The sequence below is a fragment of the Bidens hawaiensis genome, unplaced genomic scaffold, assembly GCF_021521415.1.
Source record: "Bidens hawaiensis isolate Kalapana, Puna unplaced genomic scaffold, B.hawaiensis_p1.1 tig00040940_1, whole genome shotgun sequence".
NCBI classification, from domain to species: Eukaryota; Viridiplantae; Streptophyta; class Magnoliopsida; order Asterales; family Asteraceae; genus Bidens; species Bidens hawaiensis.
Window position 1 is genome coordinate 136084 of NW_027497235.1, and position 18198 is coordinate 154281.

Here is an 18198-nt window from a genome sequence, read left to right on the forward strand (position 1 = left end):
AGTATTCCCGCCTTGCTCCTTCCTTCAGGTGACACTGAATTATTTAGTGCCTTGTGCGTGTAGACTTGCTATTAGTGCGGGTAGCCTTCCCTGATGGCTTGTATCCGCAGCTGCGGGGACAGGCGGGGTACTTCACCATTGGGAGGCTTTCCCTGCGGGAACAGCTGGCGTACTGCGCGTAAGGTCTTCATCTCTGAGCATGGTGGGTCCTGCGGAACCAGTTGGTCCTTGCGCAGACGTCCCTCTTCAAGGTGAGTCTTGCGGGTCCAACTGGGCTCTGCTGGGACCTACCTCTTCAAATGATTATATATAAAGCTCTAGACACATCTAAAATCTTTTCTCAGATTGATTGAATCTTTTCATCTTGTCTTCATCCTCTAAGAAGGTCCAAATATCAATTCTTAGGTCTCCATCTTAATAGCTTCTAGTTGCTGGATATTAAACAAGTTCTTATACAAAGGGCAACTCCTTGTTAAAGTGGTCCATTTCTTTCAATTTCTGCAATATCACTACCTAATTTCCTGTCTAATCCAAGGACTCAAAGGTACCCTTGTTACATTGTAGCATCTTTTCATGGCTTTGTTTTATCAACAATCTTTTCCTCTTGCATTAAATTCCAACTAAGAAGATCATATACATATTATATATTGTAGGTAATTTCTATGATTTTCCTGAATCATGTTATCACTTTCAGATTAAAGTAATTCGATAATGAGTGAAATGCGGTTTTCGTCTCTGTGGTTTCATTTCACTTACAATTAAAGCCGACCTCACTAACCCCATTAAGTCTGATCATTAAACCCATCAGCGTGTCTCTCACGTGAGGGACAATTTTGTCCTTTTTTGTTCCCAAATACACCTCAGCCACTCACGTGAGGGGGCTTGCGAATTAGGGCTTATTTGGGGAGAAAAAGGAAAAAACCGCCCCTCACGTGAGGACACGCTGATGGGTTTAACAACTAGACTTAATGGGGCTAGTGGGGTCGGGTTTAATTGCAAGTGAAATGAAACCACATGGACGAAAATCACATATTTGAAACTACTGGACTAAAGTCGCAGATTTGGACAAACTATAGGGATGAAAACCGCAGTTTACTCTTTGATATATGTCTTTATATCTCAAATAATTAAGAAAAAACAAGAACTGTTATGTATGTTTTTATCGTAAAGATGCATGGCATTTTAGAGTTAGTGAAGCATCACAACATCAACTTAACTAAAATGACATAATGCTTCATGAACTATGTGATTAGTTGTGTGCAAATATCTAGTCCGTGATATATAATAATGTATCACGTGGTGATCGATAGTTATGCGTTTTTAATGGCTATGAATGCTTATTTATCTATTGATGTGGTTCATAATTATTGCACGGTGTACGTGTTTTATGACTACAGCGCGTTAAAGTTTCATTATACGCACCATACATTATTTATTTACCCTTTCGATTGTTTCTATATATATTTTGAAACGTAACCTTTTATAAATAACAACGACAACAACAACCACCTCCCCGATCGGGGAAGAGCCAAAAAAACACCACTAACTACATTAACTTAAACGAGCATCAATTCGACCAAAAAATTCAAATTTCGATCTATTTATATAGCCTGATGTCACCCGCCGAAGTCTTTTATGGCTTTTAAGATTTTTTATTAGTTTATCGTTTGTGTCTAAAACATATATATAATTTAACACCAAGGATATTAAAGTATACTTCGTGTTTCATGACTGAAATAGTAATTAGGTATTGACAATGATGGAATCCTTTTTCTACAATATAATATTGTGTTCATGATATGGAAATCAATCTATCATTATGAAATATTATCATTATTAATTTTAGTAAAAACACATGATAATATTTTTTTACATTTTATTATCTATACATAAAAAATATTTTATTTTTTCGTGTACATCTACTTTTCCCTTATTTAATTTGTTTTTATAGGACCAGTTTACTTTTGGGTAGTGGCAGCTTATTGCCCGCTGTGTTGATATAAACCTTACTTTGCCTAAAAAAATTTTGTATTTCTCTTAATAAATGAGTTGATCGTAGATTTAAGACATTTATGATGTTACACTAGATACCCAAATTTTTATTTTTAATTTTTTCTTAACCATGAGAACCAATATTGCCGAAGTCCCCGCCTCGCGGGAGAAAGAGTGCCAGGACGAGGCTCAACCCTCTCCAGCATAGGACATCGATGATGTCTGGCGACTTTACACTGATGGAGCAGCCAACAACGAGGGCTCAGGCGCAGGGTTAAAACTAACCAACCCAGCAAGCCAAGAATACACTTACGCTATTCGACTAGATTTTCCAAGTACGAATAACGAGGCTGAGTATGAAGCATTCTTGGCCGGGTTAAGGATTGCGCGTAAGATGGGAGTAAAGAACTTGGAAGCCCATGTGGATTCCATGTTAGTAGCCAATCAGATAAACAGGACGTACACGGCCGTGAACGACACAATGTCCTTGTACCTCGCTCAAGCAAAAACCCTCATGCGCGATTTTAATGATTGTAAGGTCATACACGTCAAGCGTAGCGAAAACAAATCTGCGGATGCGTTAAGCAAGCTTGCGTCATTGGCTTTCACCCACTTGGGAAAGGACATCCGCATTGAACTCCTTGGAGCACCATCAGTCCCACACAAAGAAGTCTGTGTCATCCAAACCGGCACGGAAACGTGGATGACACCAATAATAAATTACCTTGCGGCGGGTATACTACCAGAGTCGAAAACACAGGCAAGAAAACTACGCTGTAAAGCACTGAACTATCAACTCATCGATGACATCCTTTACAGACGTAACTTTCTTGGCCCACTCCTCAGATGTGTTGACGACCAAGATGCCGACTACCTCCTAAGGGAAGTACACGAAGGCATCTGTGGGATACACGCAGGTCCACGCGCAGTTGTAGCTAAGCTAAACAACGCGAGATACTTTTGGCCGGGGATGCATACGGATGCACTGGCATACATCAGAAAGTGTAGGTCTTGCCAACTCTACGCACCTAACACGCATCGCCCGAAGAACGAACTTGTTCCAGTCACCTCTTCATGGCCATTTCAGAAGTGGGCCATTGATGTGACAGGCCCATTTCCCACAGCAGCAGGGAACGTTCAATATCTAGTGGTCGCAATCGACTACTTCAACAAGTGAATAGAAGCAAAACCCTTAGCCCAAACAACCGCAAAACATATCAAGAAATTTATTTGGGAATTTATTATATGTCGTTTCGGGCTTCCACAAAATTTGGTGAGCGATAACGGCACCAACTTTGCTGACAAGAAGCTACAACAGTGGCTGAAAGAACTTCAAATCACCCACACCTTTACCTCAGTGGCGCACCCGCAGGGTAATGGTGAGGTGGAAAGAGCGAATAGGAGCATCGTCGATGGCATAAAGAAAAGACTATTGGAACACAGATCCGGCTGGGTGGACGAACTTCCACACGTCCTTTGGGCACACAGAACGATGAAAAATGCAAGTACGGGAGAAACCCCGTTCAGCCTCACTTATGGCACTGAAGCCATGGTCCCGGTTGAAATTGGTTTACCCTCACCAAGGTGTGACATCTGCCCCGATCCGACCCGACCCAGGTACCCGTTTCTCTGACCCGATCTCTCTTTTATTATTTAATATTTATACTTATATTTTACTTTTAATAATAATATATATTTTCCTTCCCGCCTCTTTCTCTCTCTTTCTTTCCGCCGTCCCGTCCCTCTTCCTTCTCTCTTTCCGCCTTCTTTTCCCTCTTGTCGCCGTCCCGCCCTTACGCCTTGTTTCCCTCTTCTCTTTGCTTGTCCTTTGGTTCTTCCCGCCTAAGGATGTCTGCAGCTCCACGCGCCAGACTCCTTACATGGAAGCCTGCGTGAAGACATCTTGTTCCTGCGATGCGTGAAGAGAACTCTTCTCGCAGCGCGCTAAGAATGCATGTTCTTCCCGCAATGCGCTAAGAATGTATGTTCTTCCCGCGATGCGCTTAGAATTCTTGTTCTTCACGCAGCACGCTAAGGATTTGTGATTCTTCCCGCAGTGCGCTAAGGATCGTTGTGCCAGCCTTCGCGCTCGCGCACTCAGCCTTCCCGCGCTTAACCCTTGTATCTTCTGTTTATTCCAGCCTGTATGCTTTTGTGTTGTCTTATCTTCTGTGCTTTTGACCTAACCTATCTTATGTCTGAATAGTTACTTTCGGCGCAGCATGCGTACCAACCCCATTGGTTGGTAGAAAAAGTGACTGACATTATCTTTTGAGATCTGCTTTTGCCATGCTTGACCAGTACCTTTACCTGAACCGCCCATGCTTTTTACTGTTCCCAGACAGCTTTCCCTTTTGCTTTTCCCCTTTTCCTGCTGCCATATCTTTTGAGATCTTGCTTTTGGGAATCTTTTTACTGTTGATATCTTTTCTTTTGCTTTTGGAAATCTTTTCTAGGGTTTATGTCCCCTAGGGTTTGCCTATAAATATAATACTATTTTCTTAACACTTCACACACTACACTTATTATCTCTTCCTCCCTTTTGCTCTCTGCCGTTGTTCTTCAGCCGCCTCCCTCCTCTCTTGCCTTCGTCTTCCTCCCCTGTTCTGCCCTGTCTTCCGGTAACTTTTTAATATAAATATTAATTTACTTATTAATTATGCTAACTTATAATCAAGACTTAAAACAAATCATTAAAACAATAATCTTATTTATAGGTTAACTTGTGCTTGTTTAAAGTTGGTTCTTGCTTTATCTATCACCGCATCGTTTATCATGTGAGTTATCTCGTATCTAATCCCTTTTTATTTTAAATGCTTTGGGATGTTCATGTGTTCATACAAAACTTGAGTCTTAAACTTGTTTATGAACTTTAGTCGCGCAGTATCCCATGTGTTGAGGACGTTTACTTGGCTGTTTATTTGTATGTGTGTATCATTAACCGCTTTGTTCGGCCTATTCCGCAGTTCCGTTGGTACCATTAGTTGAACACGGGAGACCTATCGTTTACGGTTTTCTTTGTTTACACTTGCACAGATGTTTTCTCGTTTTTATGCTCAATTGGGAGCATGGATTGGACTATGATCTATGAACTATCTTAGGCTTGATCACAATCTGATTACACCCTTGTTAAACTCTAGACATACACGTGTTGCGCGCAGATTTATTGTTATCTATGTATTGTATTAAACTTGATTTCTCACCAACACGCAAGTGTTTGACGTTTATTTTAACACATGTTCAGGTTTGCTGTAGCTGCTTCGAAGCTTGTGGACACGTAGGAAGTTCTTTTATTTTGGACCTAGATTAAAATGTATCAAGACATGTTATTGTTGTTCGAATATTATGCTTTATAATATTGATTTATGTTGATTCATGTTATCTTTGTCCCCGCTGCGCGTGCGCGATAAAATGTGTATTAATAAATATTGACACCAATAGTGTCGCGAGTAATGAAGCAATATGTGGCGCCCCGATGTATAATCCGCCTTCGGTCGGGGGGTTACAGATTGGTATCAGAGCTCGTTGACTTTAGGATAGGTGGTTAGACGTAACGGCCTAGAATACCTAAGAGTCCCTTCTCGCGCATGAGAGAAATCTCATGTTTGCGCGCTTATTGTTAATTACTGGTTATTTATGAATATGCTCGCACTTGCGCAGTATATGATTTTATGTTTTATTTCGCGATATTTCGATTTTTGTTGAATTTCGATTTTTATTGGTTTTACTTACATATTCGTTTGTGGGATTTGAAAATCCGAAAAGTCATGGTGATACATGAATAGTCGATTTTCAATTTCCATTTACGATTATGTTCTGAGGTTGGAGACTTGAAAAGTCATGGTGATACATGAATTGTCAACCTCCAATACTCATTTTCTTGTATATTTTATATTGAGGATTGAAAAGTCATGGTGATACATGAATCGTCAATCTCCAATGCTCGTTTGCTCGTATATTTTAAATTGGGAATTCGGAAAGTCATGGTGATACATGAATTGTCGATTCTTGATTCGAATTTGTTACCTTTATTAAGTCTGCATTTAGGATCATTTATTTTACTTTAACTTTTGATAGCATCTAACTCCGTGAAACCAAGCTTTATAAGATTAAAACTTTGCGATAAAAACCAAGATATTAACTAAAATTAAAATTTTTATAGAATGCCTCCGCTATCTCGCCGATTTCAGAGAAGAGAAGCCTCGCGCATGCGTAGACAGCAACGTTCCCAGGAAATGGCCGCCGCAATAGCCCAAGCTTTGAGCCAAAACAATACCAATACCTCGAGTTATAACATTAAGTCCTTTAACGCGGGTAACCCTCCAAAGTTCACAGGTCTTGAAGGAGCCACCGTGATGCTCCAATGGCTCGAAAAGATTGAAAACACTTTCCTCCATACCCAATGCCCCTCAGACAGACGAACCCTATATGCTTCCAGCGTCCTGGAATCCAGAGCGCTTACATGGTGGAATGGAGTAGCTCATGCGCGTGGCGCAGAGGCTGCTTCTAGCATGACATGGGAGGAATTCAAGGAAATTCTTACGCGAGAATTCTGCCCTCCCAACGAAGTTAAGCGCCTGGAGGAAGAATTCTGGAACTTGAAGCAATACAGTGGCGAAGCGCGCGAGTACGCGACGCGCTTCCACGAGCTAAGCTTACTGGTCCCTCACCTTGTTACCCCTTCCCGCCGAGCCATAGAGAAATTCCTTGGGGGTCTCCCCATGGAAATTCAAGATTCTGTATGGGCCAGAAACCCAGTTACTCTCTCTGACGCCATCGAGTTGGCCGCTGTGCTCAGCGACAACCATGTCAGAGCAGGAACCCTGTTCCTGCGGGGAGCTGAGAAGACCAAACCCACCAAGACTGTCCCTGAACCATCAGAAACCAAACCAGAACCCTCACACCATAATAACCCCAAACGCAAGCGCAGAGCCTATGCGCTTACCAACCCTCCCATTGTCCAGCAACCCATTTATCAACCCCCAGTTTACGCGCCTAACCCACTGTCAACCTACCCAGCACCTCCTGTAGTCCATAACTATGCCTTAACCAATCCAGCACTTCCTGCCCCGCCAACCAAGAAACCTTACACAGGAAACCAACCCTTCTGCCCAACCTGTAGACTTCATCACCCACCTCAAACCCCGTGTCGACAATGTAACCGATGTGGCCGCGCTGGTCACACTACTGAGTACTGTAGAGTCCCTTCAGCCAACCCAATTGTGCAAACACCACCAGTCTACCCGCAGAACCCACAATCAATCTACCAAAACCCACGACCCAGGTCGTGCTATAACTGCGGTGATCCCAGTCATTTCCGGAACGCGTGCCCGAGACTACAAGTGCAAATCACACAAGCGAATCCGGTGAACCAGATTTCAAACCAAGTGACGCGTGGACGAGCTTTTAATATAACCGCGCACCAAGCGCAAGCGAATAATGACGTAGTTAATGGTACATTTTTGCTTAACGGATTTTATGCTTCTGTACTTTTTGATACTGGCGCCGATCGAAGTTTTATCTCTCGCGCATTTGAGCAGAAGCTTGCGCGACCGCGCGATAGCTTAAGCGAAAACTTTTCAGTTGAATTGGCTAATGGTGAAACTATTTTAATAAACGCTGTGATTAAAGATTGCACGCTGAACCTTAACGAAAACGATTTTCTGATTGACCTCATTCCTATGCCTCTTGGAAGTTTTGATGTAATCATTGGTATGGATTGGCTCTCGCATAATCGCGCCGAAGTTATTTGCGCCAAGAAGTTGATTCGCATACCTCGAGAAAATGGTGATCTTCATATTTACGGCGAAAAACCCTCCAGTGGTCTTAAACTTATGTCTTGCGCCGAAGCCCAAAGACTCATGCGGAAGAAGTGTGTTGCATTCTTAGCCCATGTGGTCAAACCTGCTGAAGAGAAGAAGCTTCGCGATATCCCTGTTGTGCGTGATTTCCCTGAAGTTTTTCCTGATGATCTTCCTGGTATCCCTCCCGCTCGTGAAGTTGAGTTCCGTATTGATCTTGTCCCTGGTGCTTCCCCCGTAGCTAAATCTCCTTACCGTCTTGCGCCCGCTGAGATGCAAGAATTGGCAAGCCAACTTCAAGAGTTGACTGCTAAAGGATTCATTCGCCCTAGCTCTTCGCCCTGGGGTGCTCCGGTGTTGTTCGTTAAAAAGAAGGATGGATCGTTTCGCATGTGTATTGATTACCGCGAGTTGAACAAACTCACCATTAAAAACCGGTATCCCTTACCGCGTATTGACGACCTCTTTGATCAACTCCAAGGTGCCTCTTGTTTCTCGAAGATTGATCTCCGCTCTGGCTATCACCAGTTGCGCATCCGCGATGAAGATGTTCCGAAGACTGCTTTTCGAACTCGTTATGGCCATTTTGAATTCTTGGTCATGTCCTTCGGTTTAACCAACGCACCCGCCGTTTTCATGGATCTAATGAATCGGGTGTGTAGGCCTTTCTTGGATAAATTCGTGATTGTGTTTATCGATGATGTTCTGGTGTATTCTAAGACCAAGGCCGAGCACGAGCAACATCTTCGGTTGGTGTTGCAAAAGCTTAGAGCTGAGCAACTCTATGCTAAGCTTTCCAAGTGTGAATTCTGGTCTGATGAAGTACAGTTTCTTGGTCATGTTGTAAACAAGATGGGTATTCATGTCGACCCATCCAAGATTGAAGCAATCAAGAACTGGATTACGCCATCCACTCCTACCGAGATCCGTTCCTTTCTGGGCTTAGCTGGTTATTACCGGCGCTTCATTTCGAACTTCTCGAAGATCGCTTTGCCTTTAACAGCTCTAACGCACAAAGGTAAACCATATATTTGGGGCTCGAAGCAAGAAGAAGCCTTTCTAACGCTCAAGCGTTTGTTGTGTGAAGCTCCTGTTCTTGCGCTACCTGAGGGTAATGATGATTTTGTCGTGTACTGCGATGCCTCCAACCAAGGTCTCGGTTGTGTTCTTATGCAACGAGGCAAGGTTATCGCTTACGCATCAAGGCAACTTAAGGTTCATGAAAAGAATTATACAACTCACGACCTCGAACTTGGTGCAGTTGTTTTTGCCTTGAAGATCTGGAGACACTACCTTTATGGTACTAAGTGTATCCTTTACACTGACCATAAAAGCCTTCAGCATATCTTTGATCAAAAGGAACTCAACATGAGGCAACGCCGATGGAACGAACTCATCAGCGATTACGATTGTGAGATCCGGTATCATCCTGGTAAGGCTAATGTGGTAGCCGATGCGCTCAGCCGAAAACCCTGCCAGCTTAACTGTATTTTGCCGCGCACGCAGCTTCACTTCGCGCCGATTCAAAGCAACCTTGAATCGCGTATTCGTGACGCGCAGCGCGCATCCATCAGTAATGGTAACCTTCGCGCCGAGTTAGCGTGTGGCGCGGAAGCACTTTTTGTCCCTAATCTGAGTGGAATTCTCTGCTATCTCAATCGCATCTGGATTCCCTTTGATGAGAATCTTCGCGCTGATATCCTGAGTGAAGCGCATAAATCTCGATATTCCGTTCATCCTGGCGCTGATAAGATGTACAAGGATTTGCGCATTACTTATTGGTGGCCCGGTATGAAAAAGGATATTGCTGTGTTCGTAGCTAGATGCCTGACTTGTTCTAAGGTAAAAGCTGAACATCAACGCCCATCTGGTTTGCTCGAACAACCAGAAATTCCTACGTGGAAATGGGAAGGTATAGCGATGGATTTCATTACCAAGTTACCTTTGACAGCAAGCAAACATGATAGCATTTGGGTAATAGTGGATCGATTGACTAAGTCTGCTCACTTCCTGCCCATTCGTGAAAACTACCGTGTTGAGCATCTCGCGCAGCTTTATGTCAAGGAAATTGTCTGCCGCCATGGTACTCCTTTGAGCATCATATCCGATCGCGATGGCCGTTTTATATCTCGCTTTTGGAAATCTCTCCAATCTGCGCTAGGAACTCGCTTGGACATGAGTACGGCATATCATCCTCAGACTGACGGTCAGTCTGAGCGAACTATTCAAACTCTTGAGGATATGCTCCGATCTTGTGTTCTTGATTTTGGAGGTAATTGGGATTCACACCTGCCTTTGATCGAGTTTTCTTATAACAACAGCTATCATTCCAGTATCGGTATGGCCCCATTTGAAGCACTTTACGGTCGTAAATGCCGCTCCCCGATTTGTTGGAGCGAAGTGGGTGAAACTCAAATCACAGGACCCGAACTTGTTCAAGAGACAACCGATAAAATCGCCAAGATCCGTGATCATTTGCTGACTGCCAGAAGCCGACAGAAGAGTTACGCAGATCGTAGGCGAAAGCCTCTCGAATTTCAAGTTGGTGATCTTGTTCTCCTCAAAGTGTCGCCTTGGAAAGGTGTTGTCCGCTTTGGGAAGAAGGGTAAGCTTGCTCCTCGTTATGTTGGTCCATTCAAGATTCTCGCGCGTGTGGGAAAAGTTGCCTACAGACTTGACCTGCCGCTCGCGCTCAGTAATGTGCATCCAACGTTCCATGTTTCCAATCTCAAGAAGTGTTTAGCTGACGAGAACCTTCACATTCCACTTGATGAAGTTCAAGTTGATGAATCCATGCATTTCATTGAGAAGCCTGTTGAGATTATGGATCGCGAGGTTAAGCAAACCAAGCGCAGTCGTATCCCTATCGTGAAAGTTCGCTGGGAGTCTAAGCGCGGAGCCGAGTTTACATGGGAAAGGGAAGATCAAATGAAGATCAAGTACCCGCACCTGTTCTCTGCGCAACCTACTTCGAGATAAATTTCGGGACGAAATTTCTTAAAGTAGGGGAGACTGTGACATCTGCCCCGATCCGACCCGACCCAGGTACCCGTTTCTCTGACCCGATCTCTCTTTTATTATTTAATATTTATACTTATATTTTACTTTTAATAATAATATATATTTTCCTTCCCGCCTCTTTCTCTCTCTTTCTTTCCGCCGTCCCGTCCCTCTTCCTTCTCTCTTTCCGCCTTCTTTTCCCTCTTGTCGCCGTCCCGCCCTTACGCCTTGTTTCCCTCTTCTCTTTGCTTGTCCTTTGGTTCTTCCCGCCTAAGGATGTCTGCAGCTCCACGCGCCAGACTCCTTACATGGAAGCCTGCGTGAAGACATCTTGTTCCTGCGATGCGTGAAGAGAACTCTTCTCGCAGCGCGCTAAGAATGCATGTTCTTCCCGCAATGCGCTAAGAATGTATGTTCTTCCCGCGATGCGCTTAGAATTCTTGTTCTTCACGCAGCACGCTAAGGATTTGTGATTCTTCCCGCAGTGCGCTAAGGATCGTTGTGCCAGCCTTCGCGCTCGCGCACTCAGCCTTCCCGCGCTTAACCCTTGTATCTTCTGTTTATTCCAGCCTGTATGCTTTTGTGTTGTCTTATCTTCTGTGCTTTTGACCTAACCTATCTTATGTCTGAATAGTTACTTTCGGCGCAGCATGCGTACCAACCCCATTGGTTGGTAGAAAAAGTGACTGACATTATCTTTTGAGATCTGCTTTTGCCATGCTTGACCAGTACCTTTACCTGAACCGCCCATGCTTTTTACTGTTCCCAGACAGCTTTCCCTTTTGCTTTTCCCCTTTTCCTGCTGCCATATCTTTTGAGATCTTGCTTTTGGGAATCTTTTTACTGTTGATATCTTTTCTTTTGCTTTTGGAAATCTTTTCTAGGGTTTATGTCCCCTAGGGTTTGCCTATAAATATAATACTATTTTCTTAACACTTCACACACTACACTTATTATCTCTTCCTCCCTTTTGCTCTCTGCCGTTGTTCTTCAGCCGCCTCCCTCCTCTCTTGCCTTCGTCTTCCTCCCCTGTTCTGCCCTGTCTTCCGGTAACTTTTTAATATAAATATTAATTTACTTATTAATTATGCTAACTTATAATCAAGACTTAAAACAAATCATTAAAACAATAATCTTATTTATAGGTTAACTTGTGCTTGTTTAAAGTTGGTTCTTGCTTTATCTATCACCGCATCGTTTATCATGTGAGTTATCTCGTATCTAATCCCTTTTTATTTTAAATGCTTTGGGATGTTCATGTGTTCATACAAAACTTGAGTCTTAAACTTGTTTATGAACTTTAGTCGCGCAGTATCCCATGTGTTGAGGACGTTTACTTGGCTGTTTATTTGTATGTGTGTATCATTAACCGCTTTGTTCGGCCTATTCCGCAGTTCCGTTGGTACCATTAGTTGAACACGGGAGACCTATCGTTTACGGTTTTCTTTGTTTACACTTGCACAGATGTTTTCTCGTTTTTATGCTCAATTGGGAGCATGGATTGGACTATGATCTATGAACTATCTTAGGCTTGATCACAATCTGATTACACCCTTGTTAAACTCTAGACATACACGTGTTGCGCGCAGATTTATTGTTATCTATGTATTGTATTAAACTTGATTTCTCACCAACACGCAAGTGTTTGACGTTTATTTTAACACATGTTCAGGTTTGCTGTAGCTGCTTCGAAGCTTGTGGACACGTAGGAAGTTCTTTTATTTTGGACCTAGATTAAAATGTATCAAGACATGTTATTGTTGTTCGAATATTATGCTTTATAATATTGATTTATGTTGATTCATGTTATCTTTGTCCCCGCTGCGCGTGCGCGATAAAATGTGTATTAATAAATATTGACACCAATAGTGTCGCGAGTAATGAAGCAATATGTGGCGCCCCGATGTATAATCCGCCTTCGGTCGGGGTGTTACACAAGGGTCTTGATTCAACCAGAGGACAATGATTCGGAAAGACGGTTAGACCTTATGCTAACCGAGGAACGCAGAGACTTAGCCGCAGCGCGTGAAGAGAACTACAAACGACAAATGCAAAAGTACTATAACACGCGGGTAAAACTCTGCAGCTACAATGTTGGAGACTACATACTGCGTAACAACGAGGCTTCGAACCAAGAACACCCAGGAAAGCTGGCCCCCGTATGGGAAGGGCCATACATTATCAAAGAAGTTTTGGGAAAGGGCGCATACCGGCTCGAAAGGCTCGATGGCACCCCCATTCCAAGAACATGGAATGGAGCTCAATTACGCAAATGTTACATGTAGATCAATTCCAAACTTATAAAGAAACGGCCTGGGGCCACTTCTAATGGAAATGATTCTCCTTTATCACATTGTGTTGATCACTTTACATTTATACTTATAAACTTTCCGGACGGTATGCCGGTATTCACCGCATAAATATGGAAAGAAGTCGTTGCGTGTGGACGGCGGCAAAACCCGCATAAACACAAAAAATGGCAAACCTTCACGCAGGTCAGTTATAGGTGAAGATTGGTCATCTCACTAAATGAAAGTGATGGTCCTACCCGCACAATCATGATAGAGGAAGCTGCACTAACCTATTGACAACCGTGCGTCGAACGGTTAACTTATTCAAAACAATTGGAAAATTGCTAAATTAAACTAAAGTATGCGTGAGCAAGTCATACAACGTTTACAACACAAGTCAAAAAGATTCAAAAGTAAGCGGGACTATACCCCTTACCTTGGCAACCAAGTAACTATAAGACATGTGTGAGTACAGTGTTAAGGCAAAACCCTTCACATACTTAGCACCTGCAGGGAATTGAAGCCAAGAATACCTCGGCAACCAAATAACTATAAGACGGGTGCGGGTACAGTGTCAAGGCAAAACCCTTCACATACTTAGCACCCGCAGGGAATTGAAGCCAGGAATACCTTGGAAGTAAAGTAACTATAAGACGAGTGCGGGTATAGTGTCAAGGCGAAACCCTTCACATACTTAGCACTCCGCAGGGAATTGAAACCAAGAAGGATCTTCTGGGCCGTGCTTGCGGAAATGAGAATAACATCCCCGCATAGCGGGAACGTCGAGAACTAGATTGTTTGAAGCTCAGAGATGGAATTGGTTGTTTAAACATAATTGATCACTATGTTCAAAACTACCAAAACCTCATGGAGAATCTACACAAGTGGAACTCAACGCTCCTGACTTGCGAGGAGGTTACAGACCTACCCGCATCATACCCAAAGATCAAGCAGAAAAGTCGGGAATTTCTGCACGTGACATTAGGACTTCCGCGGGAAGAATCCTCATGGAAAACATTAAAACTAAACCCTTTTCAAAACTCTTTGCTTAAGTCCAAAAGTTCACCTCACTTATTAACAATTCATGAGAAGAACATTGGACTGGGGGGGACTTGAAGAGGTAGGTCCCAGCAGAGCCCAGTTGGACCCGCAAGACTCACCTCAAAGAGGGACGTCTGCGCAGTTGAACCCGCAAGACTCACCTTCAACAGGGACGTCTGCGCAAAGGCTAAACTCGCAAGACTCACCTTGAAGAGAGACGTCTGCGCAGAAACCAACTGGATCCGCAGGACCCACCATGCTCAGAGACGTGACGTCCTTACGCGCAGTACGCAAGCTGTTCCCGCAGGAAAAGCCTCCCAATGGTCGACGTACTCCGCCTGCTCCCGCAGCAACGGATACTAGCCATCAGGGAAGGCTACCCGCGCAGCAAGGCTACACGCACAAGGCACTTAACTCTTAAATAATTCAGTAATGTCACCTGAAGAAGGAGTGAGCAAGCCGGGAATACTCCCGCCCAAAGCCGGGAAAACTCCCGCCCAAATGAGCCAGTCCGTACGCTACTGGAGGATCTTTTGTACTGTACCTGACGAGGTATGGACAAAAGATCTGACCAAAGCTGCGACAGCTCACTGACAACAGTACAACGAGCAGCATGCTCTATTACTTAATGTCACTATCAGCCGCTGCCTACTCACCAACCTGTCGTAGCACGTGCATAGCCTGCAGTTGGTGGAAAAGGAATAGTACACAGCCGGCCTGGTCACTATCAGCCGCTGCCTACCCACCAACCACCAGCATGGCATGTGCGTAGCCCACAGTTGGCAGAACAAGAATACTATTCAGCCGGCTGTACCTTCTTGGAAACCTACATTCGGCTATAAATACTCTAACACCTTGGAATGGTATTATTATCTTATCTTCTCTAGCAATCTCTCAATATATACACTTATATTCAAGAGCAATCTAGTCTGATTCTCACGCCGGAGGGTGGTCACAAGGAGGTACCCCCCCTTCTCAGTGACGAGCTCACGGTGTCTGTTTTGCAGGTCATCAGAAGAACCATCTTTGCCGGACCTAACCCCTCGTGGGAAACATCTATTTAACCCCCAGATTATCCGTAATCTGCCCAGGGTCACTTAGTGTTTCTTCAATTACACAAAAAAAAATAAAAAGATTATTCTCTTGATTTTTCCTAATTAAATAGAGAAGATACACATATATTTGTAGGTACAAAAATATTATCTATCCGGAGTAGAAGACCCATTCCAAAGGTCTCAAAACTCAAGAAATATATCTACAACATTTGATAATTAGATTCTTAAACAATTTAACATACAACAAGTGTTAGGATAAAACCGAACCCTAAACAACACTAATTATCGGACCAAGTTGGAGGGAGGTAGTAGACGATTTGTTCTGGTCCATCGGGTTTGGAGCTGCTAGAGTAAGTTCTAAATCAAGTGAAGCACTTGGAGAAGCATGCATCTTGGAACATATTGATGATGTTTCATAGGATTTGATCATCGGATTAAAGTAGTTGTTCTCTTGTTTTAGAGAACCAAAATCAATCAAAGAAAGATTATTGTCGTTGTGATCCTCGTATTCTTCATCGAATGAGCTTGTTTGACTTATGTTAATGTTGCAATTCATTTGTTGATTTTGTATTACATTCTTGAGGCTGTTATCCCTTACCTATAACCACCAAGATAACAAGTTTAGGAAAAACTTACATTTACTTATCAAGAAAACAATATAGGTTACAAGTTCACTGTAAAATTTATAGTTTCGGTTATATGCAATATGGTGTTGTATTTGTTGCATTATGGGCCCTTTTATTGCAAAGTACAACCTTGCAATGCATGACCATGCGAAAATACCTACCAAGTCAAAGAGGCTTGAACGACGTTTTTTCTTGACAAGACTCGCCTGCCGGAGGAAGTACTTTTGAGCATGACTTGCAACTTGTGTAGGTGTCCTTGTGGTCACAAAGTTTCTTGAAATTCCTCTCCAATCACCTTTTCCTAGCTTTTCAAGTCCGGCAAGAAAGCGCCTATGTTCGTCTTCAGACCAAGGAAGACCTATAATATCACCCACTCCAATATGTTACCATTGAAATCCACATTCTTATATCAATAGATGTGAATCACACATCATTTCTAATTTATTACGTAACTTAACATTGCATAACATAAACATATCTATAGTCATATATGATTTAAGTAACTACTAGAAGATATATAATTATTCTTGCGTACCCTTTTTTCTTTCTTGAGCTCGGGCAATGAGGCCGTCAGAAAGATAACCAACCGACACACTCTTGTCCGTAAGGTCATTGATGGAGACGTGCGAGGAAGATAAAGAAGAAGAAGGTGAAACCGACGTCGGTAATGGTGAAGAAGATGGGAAACAATCCATGCTAAGGCATTTCTTCATGACCATAGAGTGAGGTGAGTCAAGTTGAACTCCAAATAGCCTTAATCCTCCTCCACCACCACCACCACCTCCTACCAAAACTGTGCTATTAGCATTGCCTCTATTGAAGCTAGTGCAAGTTCTTGAATTGTGGCCTATGTTACCACAGTGTGAGCACTTTCTCCCCATTTTTGCTCAAAGTTGTGTTGCAAAAACAAAGAAGTAAGAATGACCCACAAGCATTCAACACCTTAAAAAGCACACATAAAGAGAGAAAGATAGAGAAGTCTTAGGTTTGGCACCAAGGGAAATAATGATGATGATATATGTCTGGTGGGAGGTGGGGTTTTGAACTAAATTGGATGTAAACCTAAGAATAAATGATTGGATGGACATTCCTTTTTACAATATGGGCACTTACAATAAAAAAAGGATAACATTTTTGTGACTAGAATCACTTATCTTCACAAAATAATATTTTATAAAACAAAAGAATCTACCAAATTGGGCATCTCAAAAGGCTATCCCTAGAATAGATGAAATAATATGCAAGTGATTATTGCGTACACATAGTAGGGTATAGAGATTGATCGGGATATTATGTAATTCTTTTTTTCTTATTTATTTTTTACGATAAAAATTTGACTTCTCAAGAGTCTCGTCGGATTTTTTATTTTTTTTTTATGATAAAAAAATGACTTCTCAAGAGTCTCGTCGCTCTTATTGATATCACTCTCGTCTAAAATGGATTTGTTGTTCTTTGGCCATTAACCGCATTTTTTAAAGTGTTATAATTTAATTATATCTGTTTCGGGTTATGATTATTAAGCAAATTAAACCCAAGACACATATTTGATAACTTTTAATAAAAATAATAATAAGAATATATTTTAAGATTTTAGTCTAGAAAAATAAAAAATGAAAACAGGTTTGGACTGTTAGAAAGATATTTCACAACAGCCGGCATTCATTATTATAGTAGGTAAAGCTCAATTAGCATTTTAAATAATCTTCACATTAACATCATTAAAGTTGTAAGCATATGTTGACATGATAAATAAAGAAATTATTGCCAAGATTAGAAGCTTGTTTTAATCCTTTAAAATAATGTACGTTATTTGATAAACCAAGACAAAACTATTTTGGATATGTTCATACCTTAGATCATCTAATATGTCTAGAAGTTTATATGAAAGTAAAACCTACCCTTCTATTAATCAACCATGATATTTTTTTAACATGCATACCAAGGCTTCTTCGTAGACGGGTCTCTTCAATATTAGAAGTCAACTAACTCAACCAATTAGGCCGTGTCGAATTTATACTTTTTATATGTCAACAAATACGCAAAAGGGCATATATGACATTGCCCCGTCAATTATTCGATGTTTTTAAAATCTAGTTTCATGATTAGAGGTCAACCGAATCAACCAATTAGGTCGGATTAGATTTTATAAATCGAGTTCATACATACAAAATCACTTCATTGGGTGATCCATGTAAAAGCATATGGCAATTGGCATTACTATAAGAAGGAATCTTTCAACACCATATATGTAGCCTAATAAACCTCCATAGGTTATGCCTTCTCATGACAAAATAATTCTATATAATAAAGTTAAGATATCTTAAATAAATATATCAAGTGTTGATCAAACTATATAATAATCCACATCTTAAGTCATATTGGCCAAACAAGA

The 18198-nt window shown here is 42.0% G+C and overlaps 1 protein-coding gene across 1 annotated transcript; it reads right to left on the minus strand.

Moving 5' to 3' along the window:
- Positions 1-15255: 15255 nt before the first annotated feature.
- Positions 15256-16755, minus strand: LOC143592502 (transcription factor MYBS3-like). The gene is made up of 3 exons (XM_077072403.1): positions 16342-16755; positions 15968-16164; positions 15256-15778 (listed from the first exon to the last, which is right to left on the minus strand). The coding sequence occupies exons 1-3, from the start codon at positions 16685-16687 to the stop codon at positions 15449-15451; spliced, it is 873 nt and encodes a 290-aa protein (XP_076928518.1). The 5' UTR covers positions 16688-16755; the 3' UTR covers positions 15256-15448.
- Positions 16756-18198: the final 1443 nt, after the last annotated feature.

Coding starts and splice junctions, on each gene's coding strand:
- LOC143592502 (XM_077072403.1), bottom strand. CDS start 16,687: ATGGGGAGAAAGTGCTCACACTGTGGTAACATAGGCCACAATTCAAGA. Junction 16,165..16,341: donor AGCTCAAGAAAGAAAAAAGG/GTACGCAAGAAT, acceptor GTGATATTATAG/GTCTTCCTTGGTCTGAAGAC. Junction 15,779..15,967: donor GTTCAAGCCTCTTTGACTTG/GTAGGTATTTTC, acceptor TGGTGGTTATAG/GTAAGGGATAACAGCCTCAA.